This window comes from Pipra filicauda, unplaced genomic scaffold, assembly GCF_003945595.2.
Source record: "Pipra filicauda isolate LSUMZ 115617 unplaced genomic scaffold, ASM394559v2 scaffold324_size1259732_pilon, whole genome shotgun sequence".
NCBI lineage: Eukaryota > Metazoa > Chordata > Aves > Passeriformes > Pipridae > Pipra > Pipra filicauda.
In genome coordinates, this window is record NW_024104448.1 from 667,688 (window position 1) to 687,858 (window position 20,171).

Consider the following 20,171-nt stretch of genomic DNA (forward strand, 5'->3'; position numbering starts at 1 on the left):
TGGACCCAGGATTATAAATGCAGTCTACTGAATGCTGAGCAGAGGGGAATAATCCCTTCCCTTGACCTCCTGGCTGCATGGTTGTTCATACAGGCCATGATGCTCCTGGCTGTCTGTGCTGCCAGGGTACGTGGCTGGTTCACGTGCAGATTGCTGTTCACCAGGACCTCTGGGCCTTCTTGGCAGGGCTGCTCCCCAGCCTCTACCAGTGCAGTAGCTTAAAGCATGAAATAATTGCCTTGTTTATTTAAACACAGCTTACAAGGGGGATGGATATAAAAAGTCTGCAGAAGCATCTAAACACTGATGTGTTCAAAGGCCACAACCAAGATTTTGTTCTGAACAAAACCAGCATCTTCCATATCCCTCTCTCCGAGTTTCTGAGCTAGTAGCTTGGAACAGATCACTTGTTAATTTCTATATCCTCAGCACAGGAATATAAACTGGAAGATGTTTAAACCATGGCATTTTCACAAATTATTTCTTAGCAAATATTCTTATCAGAACAGCTGGAGAGATGGCAAAATTATGCTTCTTGAAGTGGTTTCTCATATTCACAGCCTTAAGTAAAGGTCGCTTTTTAAAGATCTAGCTCTTGTTTAAATTCATGTCCAGTCTCCAACTCAGAGATTAATCAAGTAACTGCACAAAACATGGTTCTCGAGATTCTTCCTTGGAATCAAGACTTCAACCAAAAGAATTAAGCACCTACAGCCTTTGCAAGAACACTTTACCATCAGAGGATCAAGGGGAAGCAATAATGCAGCTACTGATCAGAGGCAACACTGCATTTTTAAAAACAGGTTTAGATCTTTCCAAGTGCAGATAAAGGCTAAACTATCAGAGAATTCAGGAATTCTTACAATCAAGGTTTATAAGGACAGTTCTGCAGCCTGAAATCCTATGAGCCCCAAGCAGAATAAGGACAATGGTTTCCACTTTAGCAGTTCAGTATTCATAGAACAGCATATGAAAGCAAAGCTCTCTCTTCCCTGTTCCATATGGAGTAGAATCAGGACTATACAGTGATAAATTGCCATCTTATGCTGCAACATAAACTCCAGTGTTTTGCTTTTCAACTATTAACCAGCACATACTGTATTTTAACTTAAGTGGCAGTAAAGAATTACACTAAAATACCTCTCTTTTAAAGTTACCTTATTTTGGAAATACTGTGGCTTACACAAACCACATAAAACTACGATAGCAGTTGTTTCTGTCTTTCAGTTCTGCTGGTTAAGTAATGAGGGATTCTTGGGTAACAGGTATAATAGATGAAAAACCTTTCCTGCAAACGACCTTCCCAGCCCCTCCTGGTATAAGGCAGCCTTGACCAGGTAATACAACTGAAACACTATTTGCATTTTTCACGCAAACTGCTCACAGTAATTTCAGACTTTTCTTAAGCATCACTGCAATGCATGTTATCTCTGAATGATCTCTTGTCTTTATTTAAATTTGGTTTTTTGTATGTTCTCACTAGCATGCAAAAACGACACTGAGGACGCGAAGTACGTAAATCTGAAAGCACAGACTGTCAGTTGAGGCAAAAGAAGCCAGTCTTTCTTTGACTTTCCAAGATGCAGCTCCAAACGCAGCATTCCCTTTCCCCCACCCCCATCCCTTTTGTTACGGCAATACAAGCCACCAACATACATATTCAGAAAACTGTTCAAAAAAAGGCAAACAGACCCTGCTATAATGTCTCATGCTGTTTATACCAACAAAAATCAAGTATTTGTAACGGAGCAGCTTTTTCCCTCCAGACCTCATGATGAAGGGAACGGGAAAAAGAGTGGATCAAAGGCTCCGATGCCTTTGCTACAGTGGAGGCATGAAATCAGAAACGAATACAAACTCCGAGCGGTGCTGCATTATAGGAGGGCTCTTCTCGCATTCCTTTTGACTCCCGTTAAGACAAACAGGGGCTGAAGCCTCCCGCCCTCCCGCAGAACACTGACACGATGCGGATGTTGCACGGCCGGTCCCTCCGGCGTGGGGCGGCCGGGCCGAGCCCAGGGCCCGGGGCCGTCCGGGGGCACCGAGCGGGGCCGCAGCCCGGCCCTCCATCGCCTCCACCCGAACCTTCCCCGGGCACGGCGGCGCCGTGGGGGCAGCCCCGGGGCCGGACCCCGCGCCGCCGACCACGACCCCGGCCGCGGCCACTCCGCCGTGCCCCGGGGCTCCCCCGCACCCCGGCTCCCCGTCCGCTCGCGGGCAGCTCGGCCGTCAGGGGACGGGTATGGACATGGGGATGGGGATGGAGATGATGGGGATGGGGATGGAGATGATGGGGATGGGGACGATGGGGATGGGGTTGAAGCGGGAGCAGCCGCTCGTGGTGGGGGCAGCCCCCAGGCCCAATTTAGGGCTGGCACGGGGCGGGGGCTCCCCCGAGGGGACCCGCGGGGGTTCTGCCGCCCCACCCCCGACGGAGCCGCCGGTGCCCGCGCCGACCCCGGCCGGTCCCCCACCCCGCGCCCCCGGTGCCAGTGCTTACCGCGAAGCCGCGCGGTGCCGGTGCCGATCCCGGTGCCGATCCCGGTGCCGATCCCGGTGCCGATCCCGCTCCCGCCGCCGCAGTCGCTCTTTTGTGTGGCTGCCGAGCGCGAGCGCCTCACACCGCGCTGGGCCCGCCCGGGAACCTGCCTGCGCCGCCGCCCCGGAACCTGCATGGCGAACAGCGCCGCGCTGCTCACGGCGGGGGTGCGGGACTGTGCGGTGTGTGAGGGGCTGTGCGGGGCCGTGCGGGGCCGTGCAGTGTGTGAGGGGCTGTGCGGGGCTGTGCGGTGTGTGAGGGGCTGTGCGGGGCTGTGCGGTGTGTGAGGGGCTGTGCGGGACTGTGCGGTGTGTGAGGGGCTGTGCGGGACTGTGCGGTGTGTGAGGGGCTGTGCGGGGGCGTGCGGTGTGTGCGGGGCCGTGCGGGGCCGTGCGGTGTGTGCGGGGCCGTGCGGGGCTGTGCGGTGTGTGAGGGGCTGTGCGGGGCTGTGCGGTGTGCGGGGGGCTGTGCGGGACTGTGCGGGGCCGTGCAGTGTGTGAGGGGCTGTGCGGGGCTGTGCGGTGTGTGAGGGGCTGTGCGGGGCTGTGCGGGGCCGTGCGGTGTGTGCGGGGCCGTGCGGGACTGTGCGGGGCCGTGCGGGGCTGTGCAGTGTGTGAGGGGCTGTGCGGGACGTGGGGGCTGTGCAGGGCTGTGCGGGGCTGTGTGGTCTTTGCGGGCTGTGCAGTGTGCAGGGGGCTGTGCGGGCTGTGCTGGGTTGTGCGGGCTATGTGGTCTGTGCAGGGCTGTGTGGTCTCTGCGGTCTGTGTGGGCTGTGCGGGCTGTGCGGGCTGTGCAGTGTGCAGGGGGCTGTGCGGAGCTGTGAGGGCTGTGCTGCCTCTGCAGCGCTGTGCAGCCCGGGCTCCGCGCAGAATGGTCCGGGACGCGGGTACGGACTGACCCATCAAATTCCCGCTTCCACTGGGCTGGAAGCCCCGCTCTACGCCAGCCCCACGTGCCACACTGCTCAGCAGTGCCACACTGCTCAGCAATGCCACACTCCTGAGTGGTGCCACACTGCTCAGCAATGCCACACTGCTCAGCAATGCCACACTCCTGAGTGGTGCCACACTGCTCAGCAATGCCACACTGCTCAGCAATGCCACACTGCTCCTCAATGCCACACTCCTCGGCCCGTGCCACATCCCGGCAGTGCACACTGATCGCAGTGCCACACTGCCTCAAGCAATGCCACATGCTCAGCCGTGCCCCCACTGCCCAGCAATGCCACCACTGCTCAGCAAGCCACCCTGACTCCGCAGTTGCCACACTCCCTCGGCAGTGCCACACTGCTCAGCAATGCCACACTGCTCAGCAATGCCACACTCCTCGGCAGTGCCACACTGCTCGGCAGTGCCACACTGCTCAGCAATGCCACACTCCTCGGCAGTGCCACACTCCTCGGCAGTGCCACACTGATCGGCAGTGCCACACTGCTCAGCAATGCCACACTGCTCAGCAGTGCCACACTGCTCAGCAATGCCACACTGCTCAGCAATGCCACACTGCTCAGCAATGCCACACTGCTCAGCAGTGCCACACTCCTCGGCAGTGCCACACTGCTCAGCAATGCCACACTGCTCAGCAATGCCACACTGCTCAGCAATGCCACACTCCTCGGCAGTGCCACACTGCTCAGCAATGCCACACTGCTCAGCAATGCCACACTCCTCGGCAGTGCCACACTCCTCGGCAGTGCCACACTGCTCAGCAATGCCACACTGCTCAGCAATGCCACACTCCTCGGCAGTGCCACACTCCTCGGCAGTGCCACACTGCTCAGCAATGCCACACTGCTCAGCAATGCCACACTCCTCGGCAGTGCCACACTCCTCGGCAGTGCCACACTGCTCGGCAATGCCACACTGCTCAGCAATGCCACACTGCTCGGCAGTGCCACACTCCTGAGTGGTGCCACACTGCTCAGCAGTGCTCTGCAACAGGACTGGGAGCAGTGGCCGTGAACTCAAATTCAGCAAGTTTCACCTCACCATGAGGAAGAACTGCTTTACACTGCGGGTCCCCGGGAGGCCGTGGAGTCTCCCTCCCTGGAGACGTTCAAACCCCACCTGGATGTGTTCCTGTGTCATCTGCTCCAGCTCACCCTGCCTTGGCAGGGAGTTGGACTGAGTGACTCCAGAGGGCTCTTCCAATCCCAGCTCCTCTGGGATTCTGTGCCCACGGAGGTGCTGGCTCAGCCCCAGGCCCTGAGCAGAGCTGGCTGCAGCCCCCGCCCCCTTCCCGAGCCCCTGGGCAGGGATGTTTGCTGGAAGCTCCATCCTGCTGTGACAAGGCCACCCTGCACCACGGCTCTGTGCTCCCAGGGCCGGGGTTCCTGAGAGTCTCCATTCCATTTGTCCATGAAATGCATTCCTGAATGCCAGCCGTGGAATCCTACTGGGCAATGACCTCACCTTTCCCTGTTGTTTGAGGTGCTCCAGTGTAACAAAAATCAAATTAAACACCAAAAGTTTGAACATTACAGCAGGGAACAGCACTGGACTCAGTCACATTCCATCATGTGGCCAGATTTATGAGATCAAATCATGATTTCTGTGCCTTTGTGCAGATATTACATAGATCCACTCCCAAAGATTAAAATTGTAATATTCAATGTGTAATATTTAAAAGCTCACTGAAGTAGGTTTCTCCAAGAACACTTGTTATTGTGAATTATAAACATCGTTGGTTCCTGAGGCCTTTTATTAGAAACCACTAGATTTTTCTATGGCAGTAAGGGGATAGTGATTACTTTGTATATATAGGAACACATATCTTAGGCCAATTATGACAGGACTTGCTTGTAACTATGCAAATTTGAGACTGTAGCTAATCTTAACTGTAAAAAGTAATCTTTCTCCTGCTAGCAAAAGTGAGCAGCTGTCCCAGTGTAAATATATTGCGTTCCAATCAGCTGGAGATCAGTGTTCACTGCTGTAGCTCAGAGTATCCAGCTCAATGTGCTTTATGTGCCCTGGGGTAGCTGTAGCAGCTGCTGAGCATCAACTCATATTCCATGGACATGCAGAGGAAACACCATTTTGTGGGGTTTTTTTAGTCTTATTTTTTGTTTAGTTAAGATTTCTGTTCAGACTAACACCAGAGTAGCCATTTGCTACTGCTATTTTGTGTCATGATTTTGTATAGTGACTTTTTCCATCTGTCCCTTTCTATATCCTAACTGCTTGACTAAATATTGGTTTTCTTTTGGAGAAAATGAGAACTCAAACATTACCTAAACTGTAATGCATGTATGTTTTACACAGAACTACAGCATACCTACAGATACAGATACAATCTGTAGCTAGATTGTGTAAACATTTGGCAAAAAACATTTTAATTCATATTATTAACTCCCAAAATTGTTAACTTGATGAAATAGCTTCACATACATAAGAAAGTCTCACTTTCTCAATCAATATACCAAAAGCAGTATTTCCAGCTCGATAGGGCAGGTGTGTGTTTTGAAGTTACTGCAGCTGCAAGTATTGTACTACAACTGACCTCTCAAAGACTGCAGGGGTCCCAAAGGGAGAGTGATATATCTTTTTAACCTCTTAAATTTAAGTTTCTAACAAGCATTCTACCTCCACCTCATTTTGGAGACAGTGGCTCAGACAGGTGGTTATTATAGAAAACTACATAGCAAAATGGAAGGTAAAAATCAGGTGAATGATATCAGTCCAAGAACGCGCCTCCCTGTTACTCTTCAATTTCTGGAAATAATCTTTCCCACACATGACAGCCATGGATGCAGAGCTGGATATTCCCCCTATTTAATGCAAATTGTGCATCATCACATACGCCTTCAGAGTACCTGCAGTAACAAGTTACTGCAGAACTTTAAATCATGTTTTGAACATGTCTTTATTACTGAAAAAAATGCAATGTTAAAAATAAGTAAAAATCTTCATTGAAGATCCACTTTACAGAAGATTTTAGTACCTATTTGCTATTTTTATGGTAGCAAAGCATAACAGTTAAAAGGCCACTTTAGATTACGTCTAGAAAAGTCATTGAATGCTTCAAAATGTATAATTACTTTAAAATGTATGAGAATTCTTCATTTGTGAATCTATGCTATAAATTTTGCAGTTAACAATGCTCCTTAGCAATATGCAAGACAGTGCAAATGAACATTAAAACAGTTGACATAATTTTACATACATTTAAGGATTATCCTATCGCAGGATACAAACATCCCTCCTTCATAATAAGATAAATTCACATTTCATAAAATATTCTAAGTGCTTTGAAAATGCTTATCAAAGGTGACATATTCTGCATTACTAAGAGGGTGAGGTCTTCCACTGAAAAATGCCAACACTGGGTTATTAATTTATACATTGTTGATAGTTTCCATTTTCATATTAATTAATTGGTTGGACTCAATGATCTTCTTATTCTGTTTCATGGTCTAATAATTTGGCCAACATGGCAACTGCTTTGGTAAATGAAATGAGTATTGAAACAATTAACTCTTGAGTTTTTGTCTTAATCAGGGGTTCTTAAGTCCAACAAACCCAAGTCAGATCACTACAGAAGGAATTTCTTCTAAGGATAGAATCAAATGGAGTGCCAAGAAAATCATTCAGAGTTCCTACTGTAAGTAGACAATGCAAACATCTCCATGTTTCATGGTCCTTCTGTGAGACTTCAGATTTGCAAACCTGCAAGATTACCTTTTAAAAGGCATGAAGTTAGCTCTTTTTTCAGCTTTTTGAGTTTGCTTCTAGGTTTGTCTCATCACAGGGAATTCATTCTACAGCCTGTTCTCCTCCCACCTAGAAGTGACTTGAGGATTACATAGAGGAAGTTAAAAAAGATATTTTGCATCATTTAATTACGAGCCCTTTAACTATCTGAGTAATGTTGATGGAGTCCAGAAAAATGTGTCTTGTCTGCCTTAGGCAGCATAAAATGGGAACATGCTTGATCTCAGAGGGGAAAAAAGGCACATGGAGAGATTGGAACAGGGAACTTGCACTTGACAAATGACCCAAGCATGAGAAAATTAACTGGCAAAATATTAACACTTCATCTTCTGAGAAGCTTGGCATTATCAGAAAAGAAGGATTCACTGTACCTTTTTAAAAACCACCCAATCAAACAAAAAAAAAACCCAACCAAACAACAAAGGAAAAAAACCCATTGTCAAAGCCTATTTCCCTTCTGAGCTAATCAGGCTCCAGTTATTTAAATCACTGTTCTTCCCAGAAGTTGTATTCTGGTGCAACAGGGGTGTATCATTAAGTGTCCCTCCACTGGAAGAAGCAAATCACAGTTCTCTGTTTCTCCAGTTTCCATCTCTGAATTTCCACTGTTTTTCTTGATGTTACTCCCCTTTTATAATCATGGCAGTTACAAAAGTAAGGCCCCTGTGTGTAACCCCCAGCCCAACCCCTTGGTGAGTCAGAACAACAATGACTTGTGAAGGCTGTCCGATTTCAGGGGAAGGACTACGTGGTTTTTACAAATATAGGGGCCGATCCTGTTCCCACTGAAGTCTATAGGAGTTCAGCTTATGAACTGGAAACTTCTCTCAGTCTTAGCTGTATTCAGATTCTGTAGCTGTCCAGCTCCTTGGCTATTCCTTCCAAGTCTATAGCTCCAGAGGTGGAAATTCTCCTATCTTCTAGTGTATATGCAGACAAGTGAGGGGGTCTGATCCCACCAAATGATGTTTGGTGGGTGTTGACTAATTTGCAGATCTACTCTTTTGGGGGAGGGTTGGGGTTTTTTTGCTAATATCTTGACTTCCACCTTGGGAGGAGTCAGATGAAACATATAAATTGTGAGACAGAAGCATGACTTGGTTAGGATGAACAGAATACGTCAGCTGAGGTAGAGCTAGGCACCCACAGAGCAGTCAGCCAGGGAAACTGCTGCTTTCCAGCTAAAAAGCATGACAAGCCTCTCTCTGCTAATAAGACAGGGAGCACAATCAGGCAAGTGGAGTAAGTGCTGTTTACTCAAAATCTCTGTTCCCTAGTACTACATCAAGCTCCTACTCTGAGTCTATTGATAGATGTCATATACAAAAGTCCATCTCCTTCAGATAGGACAAAGAAATGGAGAATGAACCAAAGGAGCACTGCCCTGTTTTCTGTTGCACCAAACTAAGGGCATTAGATTCAAAGACTTCTGTTCAATTACCTTGACATGTAACCACTGAGGCTTCTAGTCTTGGCATTCCTGTGCCAGTTTTGCAGAAAAGATGCCTCCCTGTCTTCAACAGAATGGAAAGACAAAAGCAGCTTTGCTCATAGAATGTCTCCTAGAATGGCAGAATCATATTTCAGGAATATTAAATCATTCTGCATTTCCATCACAAGTCTTAGGATTTCTAAATTCAAACAATTTAGAATTTAGATCACAAACTACCCTCTAAATAGTGATTTGATGAAACACAGGAACCCTGTGGAAGGCTGTGTTTTTCTTAAAATATGACAGAAGGAATATTTATTTTGAGTACAAAATTGTTTCATTAAAAAAAAAAAGCATGGCTTTGTAGAGATTTTTTCAGAAGTAAGATTCATGAGGAAGCATCAGTGTCTTTAAAGCCCTGTTTAAATCTCAGGTCAACATTATACTTGTATTTTGTTGCAGCAAACATGACACACATCACAAATAATTCCATTCCATTAAGTAAAAACTCTCCTAGACTAAAATGAACTTACTTCATATCGAGCTGGAGCTTTTCACTGTACATGCAAACATGTAGGAAAATATAAAATTCAGATTGTAACTTAGCTAGGGAAAATTATGACTTTTTAAGGATTAAGAAAACTAGAGAGAGAGAGAGAAACCACAAGTCTTTGATTTCTACAGTTGACATGTCAAAACAAACCTATAAAAGAAAGTATCAGGACAAAGACTGCTTGGGTAATGTACACCAACAAAGTGAAGTCTGTCCATAAAGAAGTCAACCAACTGTGCCTGCAGCCTGTGACACAAGCACGCTGGATGCTCTAATGTTCAAGACACTCTACAGAACCAAGACTTAGGTGGCGTGTGTTTTCCACTGATCTTCTAAGTGCTCTGGCACAGGAAAACCTTATTTGTAAAGTAAGTGAAAAGATTAATCACTGCTTTTTCATGTCTCTCCCACATACCCTTCTATGGATAAAGCTTAAAAAAAAATTCAGTAACTGAAAAAACTAAAATGTGACAAGTACATTACAGTTTGAGATATATGTCAGGCAAATGATTTTTCAGGTACTCTTCTGGCATTACCTGCATATCCACAGAGTTCATAAAACAACTAAATGATGATTTATGCATGGTAACTTCCTAGGCAGTAATTGTTATGCCAAGAAAAACTTATTTACTGATTGCAGGCACCCATACAATAACAGACGGATTTTTTTATTCATGAACCAATCAATCAGTGTGAAGCACAGATGGTGAATGGTGAAAACAGAAAATACAAGGTTCATTTTTCCTTCATTTCTAAAGAGAATGTCTAAGCTATATTGTTGTCACTGAGAAGTGGGTCTCTGCTGTGAAATGTAGAACAAAATAATGTGGGTTGACCTAGAAACTGTACAGTTTCTGTGGTTACAGAGGTAAAATCACGCTGCACAGGCAACAAAACATAAATTTCTATGGTACATTTGTAACTTGGCTCATGTATTTGTCTTTCGAATCACAGAGAATTCAAGAAATGTCAAGATATTAATTCTGAAAATCAGATCAGCAACAAAAAAAAAAAGAAAATTGCCCTAAACCTGTAGCACTATTTCAGTACTCAAAAGCTGTACTTAAATCTGTGGGAACTACAATGAACTTGTAAAGACTAAACACCACATCAACATTCCCAGCACCAGCTCAGGAACTTCACAACTATTCCATTGTTTTATTTATGAATATTACAGCTCAAGCTTGCTCAAGTTCCACAAGGACTCCATGGCAATCTTTAGGGTGAAGAAAAATCACAGGTTTGCCATGTGCACCTATTTTTGGCTCTTCACTCAATATTCGTATCTGTTTTTTCTTCAGTTCTGTCATAGCCGCTTTTATGTCATCAACCTTATAAAAAAATACAGTTCACACAAATTAATATATGACACTGTATTATGCAGACTTCATGCTTTAGTAATTCCTTACTAAAATGTTATTTCTAAATTCTAATATAATTCTGAAAATAAATTAAATTATAAAACCACTTAAAACATCTAGTCTTAAAAATAAAAATAATACAGAAGTTATTTGAACATTTTACAAAATATTGTTTAAATAGATTGCTATATTTAAGATATTAATAAACTAAAATCACTCATGCACAAAGCCCATTGATTACTTTATAAGGATTCCATAAATAACCTAAACTCTGCATTACTATTACTAGGAAGATCATATTGCTTTCAAACTATCCGTAACTAAAGAAAAATGCCTCCCTTTCTAATTGATGGCAGAACACTGACTCGTTAGATGCTGGTGAAAAGGCAGAGCAATGGGCAGAAGGGAAAAGGAAAGGCCCTTTTAGATTTATATATCCTCCTTCTGAGTAGGTTAAGGTTCATAAAATTTCCTAAGGAAAAAAGCTTGGAAATATCACAAATATACCCAGAATAAGACCTGGTCTTTCTATTGAACTTAACTATAATAGTAGCCATTAATATTTCAGTACAGTTTCCTACAGAAATACATAATTAACAAAAACATGCCTACGCTGCGTAGTGTGATCTGAAGTCTGATGTCATGAAATTTGAATTTTCTGAAACCTTAAATGCATTCATTTTTTTAAATAATAAAGTTAGCACTCATTATAGCAAATCCAATAATCAATAATCAATAAAGACCTAGAACTAAAATAACAGCATTGCTATTTTTCAAGACTGGAGTGTCTGGACATAATTTGGCGAATAAACTCTCATGATGCCATTGCAGGGAAGAAGGAAATACCGGGCTTTAATTCAGAGCAACAGGCATCACCTAATTCCTACTCATTTGCAGCAGTTTTGTTCACGTATATTCTACACTCACTTCAGTTCTTCCCACACACAACTACCAGTCTGCTAAAAGCAAAGAGAAAATGGCTGTCTTACTCTACTAAGTGTCCAGCATGCTTTTCACTGCAGGTATTCAATTCAATTATGACTGGTCAGGAGTAATTTAATTTCTTCTTAAAGTATTTATCTCGTATGAAACAAGTTCCCTATCAAAACATCTATCTAAATTTTCCTTTGTACAAGATGGAAGAAATTAAGAGTGTTTTGATAAACTTGTTAGGCTTCCTCTTCAGTATGGAAAGGATTTTTTCAATTCAGCTTTTTGCAATAAAACTGTTCACAGAACAATATTTCTACAAAATATTTTTTTAAATTTCAAATGAACAATCAATTGACTCTGACATTCTTTAATAGTTTTTATTAAAACCATTTCTGCTCAACTTGGAAGACTACTTACCTTTGAAATTGTAAGATTTTCCATTCTGAGAATGGGAAATTGGAGGAGGGAGGTTAACATCTTTATGACTGACAATGGTAGGGACCAGATTTGTTTTTCAGTCCCACTTAAATACCAGTTTAACGATGGATAGCTTTTTTCTCTGCATAAATTAGTCTGTAATTTTCCATTTATTTTTATGTGGAGACAAACATGACTGACTTAGGACAATCTTTTTCTTTATTTCTTAATTTTTAAACATTATTATTATTTTTGTGTAGAGATTATATTAATGAGTCACAAGACTTCATTTAGGAAAATCTGATTGCACTAGTTTACCCGATTCATTGAAACTATCTGTTAGATTATGACTCCTGGCTTGCTTGACCTACTGTACAGAGTTATAAATTTTCTTTTTTAACAGAAGATTCTACATTGTCCAACATAATGCCCTTCCAGTTATTTTGTCAAAAGGAAAAAAAAAAGGAAAACTGTAAATGTAGCAAGCTGTGTTTGCAATGCTTATTGTCTCCTGTCTCCTCTGAGGCTGGTTGTGTCGCTTGTCACTGTTTGAAATGGGTGCTAGGCGCTTCTTGAGAGGGTTGCCACACTTGATGTTAAATGCCTCAGTGGCTTCTTCTAAAGTTTCCAGTACAGGTAACACATAAATTACTTTTTTGTCCCATTCTTCTCAATTTTCATAATCAAATTGAGAAGTAAATGACTTCCCTTGACAACCATCTGGTTCATCTGCAACAAGATCATATCTCATACAAAATGGAGATCTACATAGAACAATTTCAGCTGCTAACACATATTTAAAACTTCTTAAACAGTATTACATATACTTGAAACCCTTGGGAGCTTTGAGCTCTTTTTGCTGAGAAATGCCTACAATTTCTTTCTCTTGTACCTGTAAGTGAGAACCACTGGTCTTACAGAGGGCTGGAGGTTTTTTTCATTCTTACTGCAAATTGTTTCTTTCTTCTACATTCCCATCTCCTAACAATTAGGGTCAATTTAAACAGAATTAATTTTCTTGATCATGGGCAATTAAGCAAACTCAATGCAAGAAAAGTTGCAATGTCTATGTGTATGCAAAATTTCTCAATTCCCAATGAGAGCACACAACTGCAAACACTGGTCTTTATAGATGTATTGTGAAAACAATTTTTACTCACATCAGTAATCCCATTACTTTTTAATATTACACTTTGCAGAATTACAGCTGGAAATAATAGTTTGCAAGACTCAGCTCTGTAAAATATTTAAAACATATAGGCAGCAGCATAAAATTTTGCATCAAATAGGTACACTAAGTCATGAGCACAGTAAATGAGTACCCAGTACCTTTACATCTCTTGAGCACACTAAATAAGTACTTTACCCAGCACCTTTACATCTCTTCCAGATCAATCTCTCTTTGCTGGGCAGGGCAGAACAGGACAGAAGGCACTCTGGAGGCTTTACTCTGTTTGGTAAACACAACTGACAAGCTCTTTTGACTTCTGTATATAATTATCAACTAAATATCAAACAGGAAGAAACTTTCTAAAATCTAAGTTATGCCTTAGCTTAAACCTACAACTCTTCCCACTGTATGTCCTTCTATGTCAGGAAGTTGATACCTATCCAACCCTGTTCAGAAGTCCTTGGGGTTGTCCACCTTCCATAGTGGCTACTTAACCCTTCCTTCCCCAATTTAGTCTTTATAGCACACAAGAGGAAAAAATGATCATTAGTTCATGACACTGAACTGTGATTTCCAAAACTGAAAAAAAGGCATGTTTAAGACTTCTTCTTACGAAATAAAAATTCTCACAGTTATGACAGCCTTATATATTTGTTCTTGACACAGGTCAAACCTATGAAAAAATAAGCACACTTTAATATATCTCATTATGTAATATATTGTGTTAAAATACCTCAATGCAGATATGATGCATTCCTCCAGTCTTGTTTTTTTGCAGAAAACTTGCAATGGGACTTTTCTCTCCTAAAGGATGTAGAAGTTCCAACTTGGCATTTCCCAGCTCCACAAAAACAGTGTACACACCATGTTCAGGAAGAGCAACAGTCTTGCTCACCTGGGCTCCCAACACATCTCTGTACAAGGACTGAGCCTTCTCCAGATCAGGCACTGCAATGGCCACATGGTTAAGTTGGCCCAGTTTCCACAAACAGCTTGGAATGTTCTGTGAAAAGGACTTTGATGATGACAGAGTTCTTACTGTGGGAGCTGATGTCTGCAATCTGGTAAGAAGCCCTGAAAAAGAGTGAATAGCACTCAGACAATGCTTTTGAGGAGGTATCAATACCTGCTCCTTCCCCTTTAAGGGCTACAGGACAGCAATGTCATTTAGCTCAGTGAACATTTTTTTCAGAGACTAAGTAAATATGCAGAAGTATAAAAAAAACCAAAACCCCAAACCAGACTAAAATCTAGTGTAAATCCTTACATATGCCTGTTAAAAAGAGGAATACATGACCAAATGTAACAGTCAACTGTATAATGTGCTCAACAGCACATTCTGAATCTTTTAGAGCTTCTTACAAAATAAGAGAAATTAGGATATGGCTATACATCTTCAGTTATAGCAAACCAAGAAGAAAACCCAGATGAAACCTCGGATAGAACTGATACTGCAAGATCCAAAAGATAAAAGACTTTAGCTCTCAGCTGTCAGGACTAACTCCAGCAAGGAATTAAATGTCATGTTACATCTGAGGCTTAAGGAATCCTAAAATCTCCTGAGTTTGATTTTTTATCTTTCTTCAGTTATTAAGTCACTTGCCCTTCTTACTTTTCACATGCCATACAGGTCTTATACTTTGTTTTACTGATCTATTTTAAGATGCTTAGAAATGTTTCAGTTCTAAGTACTTTGCACAATATCGTGTCCAATGGACCAATAATAATTTAGATTATCTTTAAAGGCCAAAATCATAATAGTTTGCTTAATTTAACTGGTACCACTGATTTCAGTGTGACTTACTGAAGAAAAAGAATATGATCTGGCTCATCATAAATGAAAAGTTAATTATAAAAGAATACTGGATGACCACATGACACAAAGGTTAGGGCCAACAAGTAGAGAAAAGATGGAGAAGTCATGGAGAAGCACAGTGTCATGAAAGAGGGCTTAGATTCTATCTCCAGAACTCTTCAAAGACTGCTCTGACAAGGCAATGCTGATCTTTGCCCTGTGTCACATTGCTGCATTGGTTACAAGTAGTTATAGGGTTGCTTGTTTTATTAAGAAAATCACAAAAAAAAACCCCAACATACGAAACAAGGATACTTACAAACAAATTACATTAAAGATTAATCTGTCAGAGTACTAGAATCTGGAGAGGGTGGGGAGGAATTGTGATCGTATCCGTTTTTTCCAGCACCAGAATTCGAATAAGATGAAAGGATATATTCACAAAAGCTACACTTCAATTCCCTGCCAGTTTGCTTTAGGCCAAGTCAGAGTCCCCAGTGCCTCCAGACCAAGCCAGAGGCACTGCAGCATTTTGGAAGTCTTTGAGGCATTCTTAGCTTTAAATTCACAAATGTGCTACTTTGCTAAGAGATTGTGCCAAGCCTGCCCTGAAATTCTGGATGCCCTGCAATAACCGAGGACAGCCTGCCCTGACTCCTGGTACTCTGGGAGGGCAGTAGTAGCTGTAATAAATCAGTTTATCTTCACTGTATGAAACTTAGAACTACCATTCCATGGGAATTCAAGACTCTACAGCCATCAGTTAATTTTTCTTCCCAAAGACAACTGATGTAATCCTTTAAGCCTTTCTGAGCATTGTGCTGTGAAGGAAGAAGAAATGTTTGTGTGCATTTGACACTTAGAAGTACAACATGCAAAGTACATGTTACCAAGCACTTAGTATCACTAAAGTAAGTCTATTCAGAATCAACATCCTACATTAAAGTATTTCCAGAAACTTGTCCAGTTCTGCAGGTCACTGCCCTGGACTATTTCTTGCCAGACTTTCACAAAGTCCATCCTGTCATCTCCTTCGTCACAGCCAGGAGTTCTGGACAATTCTTCTTCACTTGTTACCTTTAGGCTCTCATACTGGTATAGTACAGCAACTACTTTTCAACTTTTTACGTGTTCAAAAAATCCCCTAGCAACCTCTACACAGAAAAATTCTTGGGTTTGAGATGTCTATGCTGAAACTATTTTGTAGATAGACTTCCCATCTAAATGCATCTGGATGAGGGGTGATCAAAGCAGTTCCCTGAGGAAGCAATACGGTGCAATGCCTATAATGTACAAGATAAGAAACATGCAGTCTCTAGGTGACATGATTAGAAACATGGATAATTAACTAGAGTTTGACCAGATCAAAAGAGTAAATAATGTATTTTAAAAAAGCAAAAAAAACCCCCAACAGTCTTTTGTATCCACCTAAGCTTCTACTGAAGGAGCTCAGTTTCCTACAGTAACTTTTAAAGACCTGATTCAATTCTTGCTGAAGAGAAATTCTTCCACTTGGAGAAGGGCAGTATTCTCCAAATGAGAAAAATCCTTTGAAACAGAAGGATCCCTTACTATACCATTTGTTATGTTTCCCAGAGCCTTTTATTGTTTTATTCTTTCTTCCAAATATGAACAGACCACAGTTCAATAGAAATACTACTGATGCAGGGTTTTTTCCAAGCAATCTTTACTAATAGGAAATACTAAGATTTTTCCCATTCTTTTTTACATCTCCCATCTGTAATTCTTGCTGCACTTCACTCAGGGCATATGACTACATGGTTATTATAGTTTAATTTGTATTTTTTCTATCTTCAAGTAAATTGACAGAGACAGATTGTTACTCAGCTATTACTGAAGCAATAGCAAAAATAGCAACAGAAAATGTTCTTTCTGTTGGGTTCTGCCCAAGAAATATTTGATTTTTGTGGTGTTTCCTGGAAAGACAATAAATTGAAAAAGTGAAGTATATTCCTAGGATTCTTGTAAAGTCAAAAATACTTAAATGCCCAATCATATGGACATTTATTCCATGAAGTCTTGTGAATTTACCCTAGCTCTAGTCAAATGCGTATAGAGCATTAATTTTAAACCCATAATTGAATTGACTGAGATTAAACAAAAAGCATTTGCATTTTTCTTGCATTATCTAGATTAGTAACTATATAGATTACTTAAAATTCTAATCTTCTAATCCAATAATCAGAAAATGACCCTGCAGTGAAAAAACCTTTTCAGCAAACTTCAGATTGAAAACCCATTACTTCCATGTCTCAGGAAAAAACCACTTATATTTACGTATATATCAAACAACTAGTCCTATTAACTGTTGTGGCTAATTTCTTCAATCAGAAAAGCATTTCTCCACTGATTTACAGAATTATTCAAGTAATTATTAAGTTTCTCCAGTGTTAAAAAACATTACTTTCTGTGAGTCTTGTGAAGCCAGCAGACATGACTGAAGCATCCATCCAAGTATCTGTCCTGCCTGAAAAGTCTTCATATGCCGACCCAAATCACATGTGAAGTTGCTTCTCCTGGTATACACAGCATTTGCCCCTACTGTTTTTGGTTTTTAATAGCTCATTTCTCAAACACTGACAACCAAATCTGATTTTGACTTGCTATTTTGTCCTTTAGAGAAGATCCAGCTGACCCTGCTCTTATAGATGAATGCTGGCTTCCTAGCCTCAGTGATACTGCAGAATATATGGAACCTTTTCCAGCTTCATTTAAAGAACATTTTTAAATTGGTCTATTTGGGTTTTATTCTGTTCATGGTTGATTGATCTACTAGTATTATGCACATCAGAGTTAAAATGTAGTTATACCAGGTGAGTCCTACATTCTGTGACAGAGCAGATTATGAACATGAAGTAACAAGTCCTATAAACTGAGATCCCCATCCCTCAAATGTTGATTCATAGGCTTGGTGCTCCTAACATGGGGCACTGTTCATTGACTTACATGGCTAAGGAATCAAACACAAACCAAAGCCAACTGAATTGAGTCAGGTTCCCTGCGGGGAGGTTTTACAACAGTGGGTTGCAGTGAGAACCCCATCACTGGGCACTGCTCTATTGTCAACCATTTCAGGTGGAGAAGAGCTCCCAAGCATGGAAAGGATGCTCTTACCACAAGGAGCCCAGCACACAGGGGCTGTGTGTTGTTAGCCCTCTGGATCACATGGAGCAAGGGCACAGTCTGGCCATCCTTAAATCCCAGCAATTTCAAGGCAGCGGGAGCATCTTGGGAACTCAGTCAGCCAACTAAGCTTAGGTCATCCATAGTGCTGCTCTGCTGGGAGCTGGAGGGGGCTTTTGGGAATCAGAGGGGCTCCACAGGTCACAAAGACTGAGCTCTGGTTTCTTCCATCCAAGTGCAGTTACACAAAGGTGTTTTCTTTACCAATATCCTACCGATCGATCACTGACAGCGCCGATTCTCTCATTTTCTCTTGCCGTCTATGGCTACCAAGTAAAATAGTGTGGTTTAGGTATGGTGAGTTTAACCTACCCTCACTTATCAGTAAGAGAGAAAACAGTCTAGGTTATCATAACGAACAGGAAATGAAGTTGAATTTCACCTCCAAAAAAGCCAAGCTCCGACGTAAAAAAGCTAAGCTCCTCCTCGCGCCTCAAGTTTGGAGTTTGCTGCACAAATTCACTCTAAGCCAGCTAATGCCAGTTGTTAATATGCCCGTGAATTGGATCGGGAGACCTTGTTTCTATTGAAAAAGCAGTGGTTTCGTCTGGCCTGGGAGGCGCTCACGGAGATCGCCCTGCCGGCCCCGGGCACGGCGCTCCCCCCGGCCCCGGTACCGCCCGCCCCGTTCCTGGCCCCGCCCGCCCTGGTCCCGGTCCCGGCCCGTTCCCGCCTGGCCCGTTACCGGCCGCCCCGCGCCGCAGCACCGCCGCCATGTCCGGACCGCCCCGCCCCGCGGGTGTGGGCGCGGCGCCGGGGGCGGATCACGGCGAGGGGCCGCGCCCGCAGCTCGGCGCCCATTGGGCCCGCGCCGTGAGGGGAGCGCCGTGAGGGGAGCGCCGTGCCCGCCGCTGGGCGCTGCGCGGAGCTGGGGGAGCGCTGCCAAGGGGGCCAAACATATCCAGAGACATCTGCAGAGAGAGCGCTTCTGACCAAATCACACGGGATCACAGGATCGATGAGGCTGGAAAAGACTTCTGAGACCGTGGAGTGCAACCTGTGACTGAACACCACCTTGTCAGCCAGACCATGGCACTCAGTGCCACGTCCATTCTTTCCTTAAACAACTCCAGGGAAGATGACTCCACCACCTCCCCGGGCAGCCCATTCCAATGTCTGATCACCCTTCCTGAGAAGAAATTCTTCCTAATGTCCAACCTAAACCTCCCCTGGCACAGCTTAAGACTGTCGTCTTGTTCTGTCCCATGTTCCCTGGGAGCAGAGCCCGACCCCCACCTGGCTCCACTCTCCTGTCAGGGAGTAGATGAGAGCAGTAAAGTTCCCCCGAGCCTCCGTTTCTCCAGGCTGAGCCCCCCAGCTCCTTCAGCCGCTCCTCATCAGAGTTATGCCCCAGACCCTTCACCAGCTGCATTGTCCTCTGGACATGCTCCAGCACCTGGATGTCCTTCCTGAATTGAAGGGCCCAAAACTGACCCCAGGATTGAAGGTGTGGCCTCACCAGTGCTGAGTACAGGGCAAGAATCACTTCTAGTCCTGCTGGCCACGCTATTCCTGGTACGGGCCAGGATGCCATAAAGCCCCGTGCCAAAGAGATACAGCACAGTGAGCAGGCTGGCTTCTGATGCTGCATTCCTGTTGTGTCAGGTACAGCACACTGCAGGCTGCTGAGATACATCCCAAATATACAAACAGCTTGTGCCATTTCAGACCTGGTAATATGTGAATAATTAAAAATGCAGATCAAAGTCAGCAGTCAAAATGGATATTTAAAAGTCCCAATATCTGACACTTTCAAATTTCACCCCAGGCTGTAAAGTGTTGGGTGTGTTTCTGATGTGCGGAGCAGTGCAGGCACAGGTCACACTGCTGGCTGGGCCCTGCTCCACACGATGGTTTGTTGAGGGTGCAAAGGGACAGTGAGAGGACACACAGAAGTGCCATTGCAAGGCATTGTCTTCTCTGCACTGAACAGCCTTCATCTGTTGGTAAGAAGGAAACACGAAAGCAGCAGAGGCAGTACAAGTGCTGGAGTTAGAAGGTTGGTCACAGTTGCTGAAGGTGCTCAAGGGCTGCGGATGGCTGCAACCACAAGG

General features: G+C 43.6%; 2 protein-coding genes across 3 annotated transcripts in view; both read right to left on the minus strand.

Annotated features, from left to right (window-relative positions):
- The window catches only part of APBA2 (amyloid beta precursor protein binding family A member 2), a 97,530-nt gene extending 94,946 nt beyond the window's left edge, over positions 1-2,584 (minus strand). For both annotated transcript variants that reach the window (XM_027740840.2, XM_027740839.2), the window contains exon 1: positions 2,501-2,584. The gene's annotated coding sequence lies outside the window, so the exon portion shown is untranslated. The remainder of the gene's footprint in view (positions 1-2,500) is intronic.
- Positions 2,585-9,883: 7,299 nt separating this feature from the next.
- Positions 9,884-18,849, minus strand: MCEE (methylmalonyl-CoA epimerase). The gene is made up of 3 exons (XM_027740852.1): positions 18,803-18,849; positions 13,852-14,192; positions 9,884-10,567 (listed from the first exon to the last, which is right to left on the minus strand). The coding sequence occupies exons 1-3, from the start codon at positions 18,831-18,833 to the stop codon at positions 10,415-10,417; spliced, it is 525 nt and encodes a 174-aa protein (XP_027596653.1). The 5' UTR covers positions 18,834-18,849; the 3' UTR covers positions 9,884-10,414.
- Positions 18,850-20,171: the final 1,322 nt, after the last annotated feature.

Excerpts from the sequence above, each read along its gene's own strand:
- MCEE (XM_027740852.1), bottom strand. The coding sequence starts at position 18,833 with ATGGCGGCGGTGCTGCGGCGCGGGGCGGCCG. Across the intron at positions 14,193-18,802 it reads GCTGCGGCGCGGGGCGGCCG|GGCTTCTTACCAGATTGCAG; the intron begins GTAACGGGCCAG and ends ACTCTTTTTCAG. Across the intron at positions 10,568-13,851 it reads TGCATCATATCTGCATTGAG|GTTGATGACATAAAAGCGGC; the intron begins GTATTTTAACAC and ends TTTTTTTATAAG.